This window comes from Eretmochelys imbricata, chromosome 12 (assembly GCF_965152235.1).
Source record: "Eretmochelys imbricata isolate rEreImb1 chromosome 12, rEreImb1.hap1, whole genome shotgun sequence".
NCBI classification, from domain to species: Eukaryota; Metazoa; Chordata; order Testudines; family Cheloniidae; genus Eretmochelys; species Eretmochelys imbricata.
The window spans coordinates 14,293,084-14,310,105 of record NC_135583.1 but is presented as its reverse complement, the minus strand read 5'-3'; the positions used below and the strand labels follow the sequence as shown (position 1 = coordinate 14,310,105).

Here is a 17,022-nt window from a genome sequence, read left to right as displayed (position 1 = left end):
TTTCTGATCATGAAACCTGATGCAGTTCTCATTAAGAATGGAAAGACTGCTATTGGCTTTTGCAGGATATGGGTTGGGCCCCTGTAAGCTTTCAGAAGATCACAAAACTTGCTGTTCAGAGATCATATCCAGGGAGTCGGTCATAGAATATCAGGGTTGGAAGGGACCTCAGGAGGTCATCTAGTCCAACCCCCTGCTCAAAGCAACACCAGTCCCCAACTAAATCATCCCAGCCAGGGCTTTGTCAAGCCTGACCTTAAAAACCTCAAAGGAAGGAGGTTCCACCACCTACCTAGGTAACACATTCTAGTGCTTCACCACCCTCCTAGTGAAAAAGTTTTTCCTAATATCCAACCTAACCTCCCCCACTGCTTGTTCTGTCATCTGCTACCACTGAGAACAGCCTAGATCCATCCTCTTTGGAATCCCCTTTCAGGCAGTTGAAAGCAGCTATCAAATCCCCCCTCATTCTTCTCTTCTGCAGACTAAACAATCCCAGTTCTCTCAGCCTCTCCTCATAAGTCATGTGTTCCAGTCCCCTAATCATTTTTGTTGCCCTCCGCTGGATGCTTTCCAATTTTTCCACATCCTTCTTGTAGTGTGGGGCCCAAAACTGGACACAGTACTCCATCCTCACCAATCACTGGAGGAGAGAGATTTGGGGGAGCCTGGATAAGTTTTAGCAATGGTGGGTTTCAAGAGTTAAAACTTTTTCTTCCATCTGAATGTTAGTGTTAGTTACGTACGAGATGGGAATGCTGTTAGAAGACCAATACATATTAAAGTAATTTCTTCAGTATTTTTGAAGACTAAGTTTTCTGCTTATCTAGGAAGTCAAACTATCACACATAGCAGTAATAGAACATAATTCATTCAAGCTTGCATATTGGGTGTTGTGTTGAATGGAAATATGAATATGTTGTATTTCAGGGACCTTGTGAATAGCTCAATTTTGCCAATAAATTTCTAGCCAATTCTGTTCAAAAGCTTGATGAGTTGCTCTTTTTCCTTTTGGCATATACATACTCTCTCCGCAAGATTTTTTTTTTTTATGGTTTTGATCCTGCCAGTGGTGATTGTCCTCTATATTTGTTGATTTCAGTGGGGATTTGACCTCATAAGCAGAAAATTTTGATTCCAAATACAGTAAAAGTTGTTTAATAGTTATGCCTTTGTGGATTCTACTGTGTCTTGGTTAAGTGGGTTTAAATTAAATTAATCTAAACCTAATGTAATGTTTCTGTAACTTGTTCTGTTCAGCTGAAGAATAATTACCATACCCACCTCTTATTTATATGCAAAGGGACAGGTTTTCACAATTGCTTACACACAATTATGCATGTGTTCACTTATAAAAATTTGACCTAGAGTTGATTTGCAGTTTGTTGCATTCTTAAACATTAAAATGTTGAAAAAATACATTACTTGATGTTTCCTGGTTGCCATTGTGAAAGCACAAAATCCATGAGCAGTATGTGACTTAACCATTTTATTAATGTGTAATGGTAATTGACAGGTTAATTAGACTGAAAATCACAACAAAAATGTTGAATAATTAAGATTTTCATTGAAATGACCAAGCACTCATTCAGTTTAATGGAAAGAAATAGGTTATCTGAGCTTCATCTTACTAAAGTTGTTTCCCAGTGATTTGTCTCTCTCCAGTGTTTGGACTGTTTCCTTTCTCCTCTCAGATTTTACTTGATCTAGAATATACAGAATCATTACATGTAATATTACTTCAACTGTATAAAATATAAAATTGGAAAGGAAATAAATGAATAGTTACATATTTTATTTGTGGGACACAGATACAAAAATAAAGCAGCCCATTCATTATTAGAATTTGACAGTCTTTTCTGTTTTTTGTTGCTTTTTTTAAAAAAGCCAAAATGAGTCTAATTGCTCACTATTGTTTATCTAAATATAGAGTAAAATTGACAAACTAATACCCAGGGGAGGAGGAAATAAAAACTAAATAAAATAAAACTCCAGAAAAACAAGTTTAAAGTCATTGCTCTTATTCTTTCTTCCCTAGGATATTTTTACAGTTTAAGGCATACATTTCTTCAGAAGCACTAATGGATGTTGACATGCATTGGATAAGGTGGTGACTACTGGAAGTAATCTGTTGCTACTCACTGCAGAGAGGCTAAATTGACTCCATTTGGAGTTCAGAGACGAAGCGGTGTGGACGTATCAAGATGACTGATCCTATGATGGATTTTTTTGATGATGCCAACCTTTTTAGCGAGACGTTAGAAGGTTTGTCGGATGATGCCTTTGTACAACCTGGACCTGTTTCACTAGTTGATGAATTGAACTTGGGTGCAGAATTTGAGCCTTTGCACATAGACTCATTGAACCATGTGCAAGATACTCAAACTCAACAAAAGATGAGTGAATTTGAGCAGTTAAATCAGTATGATTCATTGAAACTTCAAGTAAATCAGTCTTTCAGCAGTCCAGCTGACAGTGTTTTATCACCACACACTCAATTTAATTGCTCACCAATCCATCCACAAAACCAATCCAATGGAATGTTTCCTGATGTGGCTGATGGTAGTCCTATGTGGGGTCATCAAACTAACACAACTGTTCCAAATCAAAATGGGTCCCCTTTTCACCAAGGACATTCTCAGTCTATGCAGCAAAATAAAAGTTTTGTAGCACACCATGACTTTGCCTTATTTCAGGCCAACGAACAGCAGCATCAGTGTGCCTCACTGCAGTCTCGACAAAGCAGAAACAACATTAACACAGGGCAAGACTCTCTGAATCAGCCAAAAAACTTTATGGAGGTTAACGTATCTGCTCCACGCAGAGTCAGTGTTACTCATCCACCTCAAATTGCTAATCCATCAACTTCACAGCAGCCTCTCTCTGTTCAACAGTTTTCTCAAAATGCCAGTGCTTCAATACATTTTTGTGGGAATCAAGAAGGAAACTTTGATGGACAATCTCCAACTATGACTCCTTGCTCTGTTAATAATACACAGCGGTTTCCTTCTCCATATTCTTACTCTAATAACCACATTTCTCCTACTAGCCTTTTACAGTCTTCTACCGCTCTTTCTACTAGCCAACAAACTCATCCTTTATCTGATTATACTGGAAGTGATGCCTTTACATCTCAAACAGGGACCAAGCAAGAAACCACCGAGCACCTCTTGAATCCTAACACACCTTTGAATTCAAATAGTTTCCAGATGTTGCATTCAGCACATTCTCAGGGCAGCTTCAGTAGTTCAAAACTCTCTCCTGTAAACATTAATTTTCCAGCCTCTGCGGGTTCTGCTTCTCAGATAAGCCATTTCAGTGATCCTATAGAAAGCAATGGTTTTTCATCTTTGGATGAGAACTTACTTCATCAAGTTGAGTCTCAAGCTGAACCATTTACAGGACTTGATCCAGAGGACCTCCTTCAGGAAGACCTCCTACCCCAATTTGATGATTCAGCATTTGTTCAGGACACTTCAAGCCACATATTAGAGCATGACCTAGAACACCATATTACCCCACAGCAAATAACACAGTCATCGGATATTGCTCGGACAGAGTCTCAAAGTCAGATGCATCCCTGGCATTCTTCAGTTTCTAATCGGCATCTACAAGATAGAAATCGTATAGCCTTGCAAGGGCAGGTATGTAGCCCTTTTTTGGGAGGGTGTGGCTTAATTGTACCAGTGAACTTAATCATATTGGTAAGTATTCATTCTTTGTCCACAGATAACTCTAAAATATCTGATCTGTTGTTGGTCATTTGTTAGTAAAGAATAAGTAACTCTTCTATCCTTGAAAAGAAATTACAACCCATATCCCTAAAAAAGTCAAACCCTAAATATAAACATTGGTTGTTACACTGAACACTTACAATTCATACTCCTATCTAAATGGATGAATAATATCTATAATTTAGCTTCCTTAAGTACTAAAATGGTTACAACAGAATTAGTTTTAGAAATACTACTACAGTATTTGCCTGAAACTAAGAACCTTATGTGTGACTGCTGCGGTCTAAATCTTATTTTTGTTAGAGTAAGAATTTGTCACTAATGTGTATTTAGGTACAAATACATTTTAAGAAGTGTTTCAGAGTAGCAGCCGTGTTAGTCTGTATTCCGATGAAGTGAGCTGTAGCTCAGGAAAGCTTATGCTCAAATAAATTGGTTAGTCTCTAAGGTGCCACAAGTCCTCCTTTTCATTTTAAGAAGTTTTTCGTTTTAATAAAAAAGATTAAAGTATAGCTTTAAGAATTTGAGGGACTATTTTTCTCATAGTATAATGCTTTTACTTTACTACCTGCAGTGTAACCAGTTGTATATATTCCCTACTAGGTAACTTTTTGACTTTGTTGAGTGAGTAGAAAGACAGGGATCTGTCCTGAAAGCTATAATGCCTGTTGAATTTCAGGTGAATGGAAAAAAAATGCTGCTTCATTGAAAGCCTGAAGAACTAAGGAGAAAAACTCATTGTTTTACCTAAACTTTAAATACCAGAAATGCTAAATCCTGCATTATTGCCTTTTGTTGCTTATAGCCTCTGTGGAGGACACGAGAAGTGGATTAGATTTCTTAGCTCTTAATTGAGTGGGTGGCTGTGTTGAGTCTTTTTTTAAAGTGATCTTCATTTTCACGTGTTTGTTAGGTATATGCTTATGTTAAATAGGTGTTTGATGAAAATTACTGAGTAAAAATCACTTCATCTTCGATTTTAGTTAGCTTTTTTGTTCTTGTGATTTCATACATTTACTAGTTCTCAAGTTATCCCTTCCAGAAAAACAAACACAGAAAACCAGGATAAGCAAGACCTGAATTCATGTAAATCAGTGCAATGCTGTCCTGTTAATCTAACTTTTTAGAAAACTCCACTCTATAGCTTGCATCACCAAACATGTACACTCACTCCACGCCACTGAACTCAGTGGTGTGAACTTGAAAGACACCAAGCCATTTAATCTCAGATTTGTAAAGTCAGAAGGGACCACTATGATCTAGTCTGAACTCCTGTATAACACAGGCCTGCACCACACCCAGTAACTTCTGTATCAAGCCCAGAAGTTCGCTTTGAGCTGCTGCATACCTTTTAGGAAGATATTTGGTGTTAGTGATTGGTGAATCACCACATCACCAAAAGTTAATTATCATCACTGTTTTTTGTGTGTTCTTATTTCTAGTTTGAATTGGTCTAGGACTAGGTTCACCTTGCAACCATTTAATCTCCTTATGCCTTTCTATGTACTATCAGAAATCTCTTCCTCCTGTAGCTGCTTGTAGACTGTGATCAAGTCACCTCTGAACCTTCTCTTGGATATACTATAGATTGAGCTTTAGTCTCTCCACATAAGGCATGTTTTCCAGAACTTAAATCATTTTTGTAGCTCTCTTCTCCAATTGAACATCTTTTTTGAACATTTTAACATCCTTTTTCATTCCAGTAATGGTTTCACTGATGCCATATATACATTTCCTTAATCCTACTTGATATTCCACTACTTATACATTCAAGAATCACATTTGCTCTTTTAGCTACAGCATTGCACTGGGAGCTTATGTTCAACTGGTTACCTACCATAATCCCTTACTCCTTTCTTCAAGTCCTTTTAAGAATCCCTGTTTTTCCAGAATACAGTCCTCCATCTTATAACTGTGGCCTACATTCTTTGGTTTTTAAACGTATGACCTTGCTTTTGGCTGTATTAAAAGGTATGACTATCAATTGAATTCACCTTACCAAGCAGTCCAGGTCAGTCTGTGTAACGGACCTGTCCTTATTTACCACTTCATCAAGTTTTGTATCTTTGCAGATTTTACCGTAATATTTTATATTCAAGATGTTGGCTAGTATAAGGCTAAGAACAGATCCCTGTAAGGCTCTAGTAGAAACACCCACTTTGGATGATGATTCCCCATTTACAGTTACTTTTTTGCAATCTTTCAGTTAACAAATGCTTAATCCATTGAATATGTGCCACATTGATTTTGTGCATAACATAATGTTATCAGAATGTCATGTAGGACTAAGTTAGCATTAACAGTTACCGTGATCAACCAAACTTGTGATCTCCTTTAAAAAAAAAAAAAAAAGTTTGTCTCACTTTCCATAAAACCATGTTGATTGGCATTCAGAATACTACCATCTTTAATTGTTTGCTGATTGTCAACATAAGAATAGCCATATTGAGTCAGACCAATGGGTCCATCTAGCCCAGTGTCCTGTCATCCAGTAGTGGCCAATGCCAGGTACTTCACAGGGAATGAACAGAACAAGCAATCGTTGAGCGAGCCATCCCCTGTTGTCCACTTCCAGCTTCTGGCAGTCAGAGGCTAGGGGCTCCCAGAACATGGGGTTGCATCGCTGACCATCTTGGCTTATAGTCATTGATCTATCTTCCACGAGCTTACCTAATTCTTTTTTGAACCCTATTGTAGTTTTGGCATCCACAACATCCCCTGGCAACGAGTTCCAAAAGTTGATTGTGCGTTGGGTAAAAAAGTACTTGCTTTTGTTCTTTTTAAACTTGTTGCCTGTTAATTTCGTTTGATGACCCCTGGTTCTTGTGTTATGTGAAGGAGTAAATAACACTACTTTCTCCATATTGTTCATGATTTTACAGACCTATATTCTATCCCCTCTCTTTTCCAAGCTGAAAAGTCTGTCTTTTTAATCTCTCCTCATATGGAAGCTGTTCCATCCCCTTTGTCATTTTTGTTTCCCTTCTCTGTAGCTCTTCCAGTTCTGGTGTACCTTTTTTGAGATGGGGTGACCAGAACTGCATGCAGTATTCAAGCTGTGGGCTTATTATAGTGGCATCATTATATTTTTTTCTTTTTATTCCTTTCCTAATGATTCCTAACCTTCTGTTAGGTTTTTTTTTGACTGCCGTTGCCCATTGAGCGGATATTTTCATAGAACTATCCACAATGACTCCAAAATCTTTGAGTGGTAACAGTAGTGGGGATTATGTTTTCCAATGTGCCTGGAAAACATAATCCCCACTACTTTGCATTTATCAGCATTAATTTTCATGTGCTGTTTTGTTGCTAATCATACAGTTTCGTGAGATCCCCTGGTAACTCTTTGAAGTCTGCTTTGGACTTAACTATCTTAAGTAATTTTGTATCAGCTTCCAATTTTGCCATCTTGCTGTTTACCCCTTTTTCCAGATCATTTATGAATACGTGGAACAGCACTGGTGCCAGAACAAATTCCTAGGGGGCACCACTAGTTACCTCTCTCTAGCCGCTATTTACTTTTGACCATATCAGCCTTAGTCATCTATGTTTTGAAAATTTTGTTAACATTATTAGCCACAAGCAATCTTTTTTCCTCTTTAAAAAGAGAGAAAATAAATTAAATGTTAAACCCTACATTCCAGCACTGTTACAAAATTAAATCAGAAAAATAAGGAAGTGAAAAATCCTATGCCAATTTTAATTTGTCTGCACATAAAATACTATGTGTGTATAATGTAAGTAGTCAAGCAAATTAGCATGGCTTGATTTGGGAGCATAGAAAAGTGCTATACTTGAACAGATCTGTGATCTGTTTAGTCAGATATTTGGTTTCCCAATGAAGGCCAGTACTTCAGAAGAAGGTGCAAGTCTCCATAAGAGACAATTATGCAGTGACATGCCCACAAGGGAATGTTTTTAACCTCAGGGGCTTAGTGGCTGATGGGCATGAGGTTTGTTGTGTAACACTTTCAGTTCCTTACTTTGATGTGTTAAATGAATTATCTTAACATAGGTTTTTTGCATTTAATTATTTAACATGGAAGGAGGAAAATATATTTACTTAAGGAATTCTTCTACATCTCTCTTGTAACCTACTCTTTGTGGGATCTCCCACCGTAAAACACTAATTTACTTCAAGATTATTAGCTTGACGCTTAAAATAAAACTACACATTAAACTGTGGGGTTTCCATGTCTTTTATTTTGGTTACTGCTGTCTGTACTGCTTGGAAAGAGGGACTGCACAAGAGTAGTCATAAGGCTGAATGGTGATCCTTCTTCATTACGGGGGTATTTGAGAGGGAGCTGTGTTTTAACTCGTGCTGAGAGTTTTGTTACTGTCGTGTAGACTGTATTAACTAAGCAGTTCAACAGCATTTTACCTTGAAATCAGAACCGTATCTGATAGGTCCGTAGAGCTTGAAATAAGCAAGTTTTATGTGGATACAACAGAGGAGAGTTGGAAAGTGAAGTCCATTCCCTGCCCTCATCCAGACACATGGTTCTGACCCTGGACCCTCTCCCCAGCTACTATTACAACTTGTAAATTAGAATAACCACTGCAGCACTTTGTGCAGTTGCAGTGGGTTTTGGGGCCGCTGAAATTCTGTAACTACAGATTCCTTGGCTTGTCCTCTAGTGTACCTCCTTGTAGTCTCTCTGCCACCCTATCTGGGATCAACACAGAAACCCTCTTCATGGTACGCAGGAAGTACACAGATGCCTGTGCATAATAGGCCTGTGATATATCCCTAAAGTACAGATTAAGTCATTCAGATTGCCATATGCTGGCCCTCTTTACCATGTGTGAATTTTACCCTATAAGGTTTGACACTAGTGGGGCTTCTCTGTACCACTAGGATTGAGAGGGATTTTGAAAGTATTGATGTAGTACTTACCTAGGTTAGGTATTTACAAGGGACCTACTGCCTTGGTATCTAACCTGTTGTTACTCATATTAGAGGAACTCAATGAGCTGAAGCCTTCCAGTTACAGGGAATCTCTTTGGCAGGGGGAAAAGATGCTCTCAGTGGCCTCTGAAAATACCCAAATCAATTAAAAGATAGGGCATGAAGTCTAACTCTTTACCTGATTGCCTGCAGGTGAGGGAAAGAGAACTTGCACAGGTAATCTTTGTTTCACGAGGAATTTCCAACTCAAACTACTGCAAAATTTTGTGTCCTGAATACCCTTTTAATCCTGCGATCCCACATTCCCAGTGATGCCCTCTATTTGTGCATTAATGTGTTCCTTTCTGTTGACCATGTTCAAAGTATAAAAAAAATTAGACATGAAGTACTGTCATATCATGGAATTGCTTTTTATGTATAGGAGATTCTGGTTCCTTTTTAAAAAAAAGAACACCCCCCAAAAACCAAAACCTAATTTACTTTATAAAAATGAGGAACCTCCTCTCACACTGAACACACCAAAATCACTGAGGTTCTCTTGCACAGGTTGGGATGGATATGAGTGGCTAATCAAGGTGTTACAGGTTCCTGTGTGCCATGCAGTCTAACTAGAGGATTTTGGGAGTGGGTCAGGCCAAGAAAAAGTGAGGGGTAAGGGTTGCTGGATTCTTCAGTTACTCTCTCTTATGCTTTGCAGAAGAAGGTGTTCACCTGTGATACTGCAGCCATAAGAATGATGCTTGGGGTATTTTCTGTACTGGAAAAAAGAATAGTGTTAGAAAATATGTTGAATAACATGATGTTAAAAAATTGCTTTCAGTGTGGACGAAGGACAGTTGTATTTAAAAAATATGGTTAACCACAATCAGCTGAAGCATTTTTAAACATGACTTTCTTTGTCCATAAATTCAAAATTGTGTTTACCGCATTGTTTAACATGTTTCAAGCACAATATATTTTCCCACTATAGATGAGGTCTCGAAGGATCGATTTGATCTTGCCATAATGACAGCTGTGACCCTCCTCAATGCACAGCCTATTTACTGTGCATCAAGAAAAATATTTGGACCATAGTGAATAAACTGGTGAACAAAAAATGATGTTCAGCAGTCATCAGGCTATTCTTTAGTGTAGAGGAATGTGCTATATTAAACTCCCAGTGCAATAAAACGGTTTATGAAAATCAGATTTATTTAGTCTAGCTTCAGGTGTTTCATTGACCTGATTAAGCAGTCAGGTAGAAGGTCAACTATAGTAAAAGCTCTGTTATCCGACATGTTTGGGGACTGGGGGCTGCCGGTTAATTGAATATTCTGGTTAACTGAGAGTTATAGTTTACTAATGGAATACCAATTTTCAAAGAACTAGAATACAATAAAATGAATAAAGTATAAAATAGTATACAGGTACTCACCAATCCAGTAGCAGTACTGCACTGCAGAGTGGTTGGTTTCTTGAAGCACTTAGGCGTATACAGATAAAGTTTTCTATACAGTAGGTTATCTTATGACACTACATATCACTATGGGCAGTGCATGGTGTACACCCAGATCACTAAAAATACACTTCACATTAAAACTATACTGAACATAATTTAATCTTTGATTCAGAAGGCACTTCAGGATCTTGCAGTGCCTCAGGGTCATCATTATCAACACCAATTATCATTGTAGATGTAGCAGGTGTTGGAGTTTGGGCTGAATTTGTAATGACCCTATCACATTCCCTGGAAGCTGCTTTTTTTAAATAAATCCCTGAGATCAGCTTGCTTGCTTGTCTTCTGCCTCTTTTGCATAAAAGTAGAGTCCAGAATGTACAATTGAATAACATGCTGGGCAGTATACTAGTCCCGGTTACTAGATTGAAGGTTTGTATTGGGAGATATCAGAAATGCTGGTTAACTGAGTGCCGGATAACAGAGCTTTTACTGTACATCTAATTTTCAAACTACTCTGTATCCATCTGACTGTCTATATCAGGGTGGCCAACCTGAGCCTGAGAAGGAGCCAGAATTTACCAATGTACATTGCCAAAGAGCCACAGTAATACATCAGCAGCGCCTCCCCTCCTCCCCCCATCAACTCGTCCGCTCCCACTGCCTCCCACCAACTGGCAGCCCTCCTGACACCTCCCAGGCAGTTGCCCTTTTGTGGCATGCAGGAGGATCTGCGGTGGGGTGGAGGGAGGAGTGAGGGCACAGCAGGTTATGGGCAGGGGGTGGGAAGGGATGGAGTGGGGGCAGGGCCTGTTGCAGAGCCAGGGGTTGAGCAGTGAGCAATGTTCCCTCTAATTTTTGACAGGCCGTGTGTGCAAAAAATTTCTTCTGTGCAAATTGTGCTTCTGTGCAAATTTTTGTGTGCGTGGGGTTTAGGATCTATGTGCACACGTGCATAGCTTAGAGGGAACAGTGGCAGTGAGCACCCCTGGCACATAGGAAAGTTGTCACCTGTAGCTCCAGCCCTGGAGTCGATGCCTATACAAGGAGCCGCATCTATGATATTAACCTCTAAAGAGCCCCATGTGGCTCCGGAGCCACAGATTGGCCACCCCGGACTATATTACCTATCCATTGGAGGAAGTCAGCAGATTGTAATAGACTACCAATTTGCTATTGTGGTAATAACTACAATAACACAAATAATCACTTTTTGTTATGTTAAAAATTTATTTTTTTAAATTTAATGGTGTCTATAGATACCTTATTGAGACTCTTGTAGACTTGAGTCCTTTTTAATAATGCAAATAAAAGCTACCTAAGGGCAATATTCCTTTAAGTAAGTTATAGAGAGACCACCTCTAGTTCTAACTTCGTGTGGGCTAAATCCAGCAAGGGTGCCAGTAGTTGACTATGTCTTTTGTTAATGTGTACATCTATCCACCGGGAACTGGGACTGAAGCAACCGAGCCTTTTCAGATTGGCTACCAAACAGGCTTCAAAGAGAAATGCTTTAAATCAGTGGTTCTCAACCAGGGGGCCGTGAGCAGGTTTCAAGGGGTCCACCAAGCAGGGTCAGCATTAGACTCGCTGGGGCCCAGGGTAGAAAGCCGAAGCTCCCCTACATGGGGCTGAAGCCCAGGGCCCTGAGCCCCACCACCTGGGGCTGAAGCCAAAGCCTGAGCAATGTAGCTTCGCAGGAGCCCCTTTGGCATAGAGCCCCAGGCAGTTGCCCTTCTTGCTACCCACTAATGTTAGCCCTGGCTTCTATATGCAGAAAAACAGTTGTGACACAGGTGGGTGGTGGAGTTTTTATAGCATGTTGGGGCGTCCTCAGAAAGAAAAAGGTTGAGAGCCTCTGCTTTAAATCATTGTTTAGAAAGGTTCAAGTCACCACTCTATTCGTGAAAAAGTCCATATGCTGCTATCAGTCCCCTGAGCTAGAAAGTCCCTGTCTTGTGTAAGTTTTTAATTGCAGACTTACGTGTTCATGTGCAGAACAATTAACCCTAAGGAACTGGCTTGATAAAATGAGTGTGTGTCTGTCTGTCTATCTATATATACACACACGTGTATGTATGCATTTGCTTATGTGTTTCTGAGCTACCTGTGTAAATCAACAGGTGCCTGTTTTCGAACTTCTATTCCAGTGGATAAATACTTTTTAAAAACTGTTTCTTTTGGACTTATGAAGTGCTCCTTTGGCAATGCTGCACAGCCAGCAAACTCTCATGGTTTTATCATAAGTTTTGCAATATTTGGTGTTTTTCTTAATCTAGCTACTGCAGTCCTGTGATTTATGTGAGAATCTCTGATTTTGTTTTTAAAGCAAGTTTCTAGTTCTCTCAGTTGAGAGGAAAATCTTGAAAACATTGTGAATGTACCCTACAGGCTCAAAAACCAAAAGGCAAATAAAAAAGCTGCCAACATTTATTGCTTTTTAACATTTTCATAGGTTTTTAATTCAGTCCCAGGATTTTTTGGGACCCGAGTCATGAATTTAATAGTTTGGGGTTTGCAAAACTTTATGCAGTATGTATCAATGGATATTTTTACCTTGTCACATTTTGATCTTTTTAGAAGAGCCAAGGGTCCATTTAAATGAGAATGGATGAAATACCCTCTTGGCGCACAGAGGTGGTTACTCCAAATTGAGTTTTGCAGTGTATGAGGTGTCACAAATCTCCTCTCCCACGCCACCGGTTTATAGTCTATCAAGGGCACCCCTCTCAGGCTTCTGCCTCCCTGTCTGTCATCTTGCTTGGGCGAAGTCTCATATTTGTCTCCCTCCTGACCAGGGTATTTCCAGGTTGCACAGTTCCATGATGATGCTGTGAACTCTCCAGAAAAGTCAGTCTGTCTAAGAAGGTCTACTTCACTTTTCTCCCCTCAACAAGGGCACACAGTGCTATTGCCAGTAGTTATAAGTTACCCCACAGTACTTCCTATGCAAGCCTATTTATTCTTAAGGTAAAAAGCATTACAGAAAAAACAATAAAAGAATCTATATGGCTGCTAATACATTTTACCAAAGATCACCCCTATTTTCTTCAACATGGGCTCTGGCATGTGTCAGTCCTTCCAACCTTTCCCTAAGGATTGGGGCCCTCTGTCAACTGGAAGTCCTGACCATTTGCTGGGGATCAGAACAAAAAGCCCTGATCCTGTTTAAAGCCAGGATTTTTAGATAAATAGCCTTTCTTTGGATTCTCCAAGGCCTCATCAGTGCCGAATATAGGGGAATAATCGCTTCCCTTGATCATCTGGCAGTGCTCCTACGAATGAAGTTCCATACAATCCCACAGTAGTATGCAAACATTTGTGTTTTCAATACAATGGACACTAAAGGTATTAAACTTTAATGCAGTAAGGTTTAATTTAATTCCATAAGGTTTGTCCAGAATAGTGCAGGATACGATCATATCAGTCACGAGGGAACTGGCATTGCTACTGATCACGGCATGTTCTGTTGGTAAAGAGAGGAATTCAGTTGCCAGGGCTGGGTCTCCAGTGCTGCAAAAGCATGAAACTTTACTTCTGCTTTTTTAAACAATAGAAATGAAACACTTTCCATAGCTGCGATATCATCTGGTAAGCCTTGTATATAAACAAGACAAGTAATATAAATGGTCATGCTAATTTTAAGTGGAAATTTAATTTAGAGGGTTTGGCAGGCGGAAAATAGGTAAGAAATCTATTCTCTAATTGTCAGACTTTATATTTCCAAATTGAAGCAACCAGTGTCACATATCTGCCTATGTAAACATTATAAATGTTAGAAGACATATGGCTAAATGTACACGAACTATTATTTTGCCATTTTAGATCCTTCTTACTGATACACTGTTTTTTTTATAGACTCTCTAATTTGAGACAACAAGCTGAACAGTGTCTGAGGAAAAAATATTTTACAAAATTGTCCTTCACCTTACTTACCATTTCCATTTGTGACATGATGTTAAAAAATGAAAGTATTTTTGGTGCAGCACAGTTCATCTTTGTTTTTATGTTTGCTACTTCATTATTTCATCCTCTGCTTATGTTTGTACCCAAATTTAGTTCTGCATTTCTTTTACTGCAACATTCTTTAAAAAAAATCTTGCTGTTTGTAAACGTTGTTATAAATCTGGTCCATACTGTATGTGCACGTTTCTAGGCTTTGTAGTGGTTTGATCAGCTAAGATGAAATATAGATGTTTTCTTAAGATTTTGATCATTTTTAGTAACCTACTAGTTTTAAGGTCATGGGAGACCGCCCATAGTGGCTGGTTTTGTCGCTTCTGTCAGTTCTGTCTTAGCAAAAAGCCTCTATAACCTGGAGATTCATGGAATGGCAGTCAGTGGTGAAATATGATCCTACTTATTACTCTGCATACTGTACTGCAAAGGAAGCAGAGCCTGAGCTCCCTGCCAGGAAAATGAGTAACAGAAACCAGAGTTGTTAACAGTAGCTTTCAGGCTATTGGCCTCGAGTGTGCATACTTAGGTGAAGGGTGAACAGGAAGTGGATTCCAGGAAAAGTAGGGGTGGAGTTGCGAGAAATTCATGGATTAGTCCAGTATGTGAGGAGCATGTAGGATCCAAGCCAAACTGAACAGTAGGTCTAACAAAATTCTTCCTGCTGCTAAGACTTATTACTGTTGTATGCTTCAGACTCTCTTAAGAATACTCCCATCTTCGAATGAGACATCAGTTACAATACAGTGTTTTGAAACTGACATAATTAGAGTGAAGGTTTTGAGGCGTACCGAAGGTTTAGCTCATTTTAATTATGAGAACAAAGCACTTTACCTCACATATTCCTTGTCAGCCTTGCCTGCAACTTTGGAATGAGACTAGCAAAACCAAATGTTATGAAAATATTTTTACAAAAATACAGTGTATGAGCAGTCTGAACATAGATGCATAATAATGATTCTAATTTCTCTTTAACAGGGCAGACTTTTGTTTTATTCAAAAATAAACTGGTTATCTAATATGCATTGCAAAAGAACCACGAGACATATTGTAACAGAAAGCTAAACATTTACAGTTTTTAAAATAAATATTTAATAAAATCTTCCCTTATTGAATAGTGAGTGAAATTTATGAAAATACTTCAGGTTTTCTGTTGTCCGATATTACAGTATACTATATGAAAACTAATAAGATTGTAGCTGAAATTCCCAGTTTTTATTTCTTTATTTTATAGTTTTGTAGAATGTATTATCCAAGAGAAGCTTGTTTTATGAGTTTCACTTGCAAAATAATGTTCAGAAACACTTGGTATCCTGCTCTCAGAAGACCATTTCTCTTTGGAATTGGAATAGGTTTGGGTAGGGAGGTCTGTTGTGTGCCCTCCTTATATGCTATTTAAATGACTTATGATGGAATGCCCATGTGTTTTTTCAGACACCTTTTTCCATACTGGTGAGTGTGTTAACTTTTGAATATTGAGGAAACTACCAGTTGGTTTGATTATTTTCACCAGTTTTAATAGTTTTGTGACCGTGGGTGGAAAAAATACCATGTCAGACTGAATTTTTTTTTTTAATGAAGCGTTTTATTAACTAGCTATTAGATAAAACCTGTAATTTAGGGGAAGAACTCATTAAGTAGGTATAAGTTTGGATACAGCTTTTAAAATTGATTTTTAAATTAGGGAAAGAAGAGGAACTTAATGTGGTTTATCATTTGAAAATGCTCATTTCAAATGAAATACGTTCATAGCAATGTTACTTGTGTATCTCTGATTTCAGTATACATTAGTTTTTAAAACATGCCATGGTCACTAAAACTTAGTCATGTGCAGTGTAAAAGCTGGTATAATCTAGAATGTTTTGTGGTCATGATATATTTTCTGTAGGTGCAGTAATTTGATCGCATCAAGAACAATGCAATATTCTCTTTAACTATAAATTTTATAGTTTTCAATTGTGCATATTTTATTATAGATCAATGCAATAAGAAGAAAATACAAAGTGATATTGATTGATGATTATGGAAACATCGTTTGAAGTAGTTTAACTGAGTTTGTGCAAATTTTGTTGAATTCTCCCACTGCATTACTATTTTAATGTTTTAGGAGTTCATAAGATTTTGAAACATCCATTGTAATAAGTTCAGCTTGACAACTGGAGAATGAATTTATGGCATTTTAGTCCATTAATGAAAGAGGTCATCTTGGAATTTGAGAACATTTGTATCTTAAAAACTTAATGTAAGACTCAAAACTTCATTTTCATAATTTTAAATATACCTGCTAAGGTGTTGCAAAATATTAAACGTGTTTACCACAGTGTACCTTAATAACAAAGAACATTAAATCCTCTAAAAAGCTTTGGTTTGCTAATATTCTTTTTCTTAACTTTGAAAATATTTACACAAATGGAATTGTACTATGGATTTTAAAACCTATCCACTCTAGTCTGAGATGCTGGAAATGTATGAGGAATCGTATGTTTATCTTTATGGGATTTTTTTTAAACAAGAACATACTAGAATTTGATGATAGAACTTTTAGTTTGATTTAGATAATTTTCCATTTCATAATCTTAGGATCTCAGATTGCCTGACATTTATTAAGCTTTTTTGATGGTCTTGTTGATTTTATTAACTAACAAAACAGAAAAGGTTTTAACATATTTAGATTTCATATTAATTTTTAAGCACTATCAGTCTAAAGAAGAGTAGGCTTGCACTATTGTAACTGTGTTCCACATAAAAACAAGTGTAGACAGATATTGTAAAATACATATTTTTTCAGTGAGCATTTTATGGCCATTGCACTTAATTTTATTCTTCTATGCATTTTCCTGGAAGTATGCTGCCACCACTATTGTTAATGGACTGATTACATGTATTAAAGGAGGGAAATACAGACCGTAGTAGCAAAGAAAGGTTTTATCTGAGCAGCAGTATTTATACACATGGATGAAATAGGATAAAGTGATGGTAGTTTT

General features: G+C 37.9%; 1 protein-coding gene across 9 annotated transcripts in view; it reads left to right on the top strand.

Annotated features, from left to right (window-relative positions):
• Nucleotides 1-17,022, top strand: part of CHD9 (chromodomain helicase DNA binding protein 9) — a 193,709-nt gene that overhangs the window by 20,501 nt on the left and 156,186 nt on the right. For all 9 annotated transcript variants that reach the window (XM_077831202.1, XM_077831201.1, XM_077831209.1 and 6 more), the window contains one exon: nucleotides 2,039-3,644. In XM_077831202.1, the coding sequence (XP_077687328.1) occupies nucleotides 2,205-3,644 (1,440 nt within the window). In that variant the 5' untranslated portion in view covers nucleotides 2,039-2,204. The remainder of the gene's footprint in view (nucleotides 1-2,038; nucleotides 3,645-17,022) is intronic.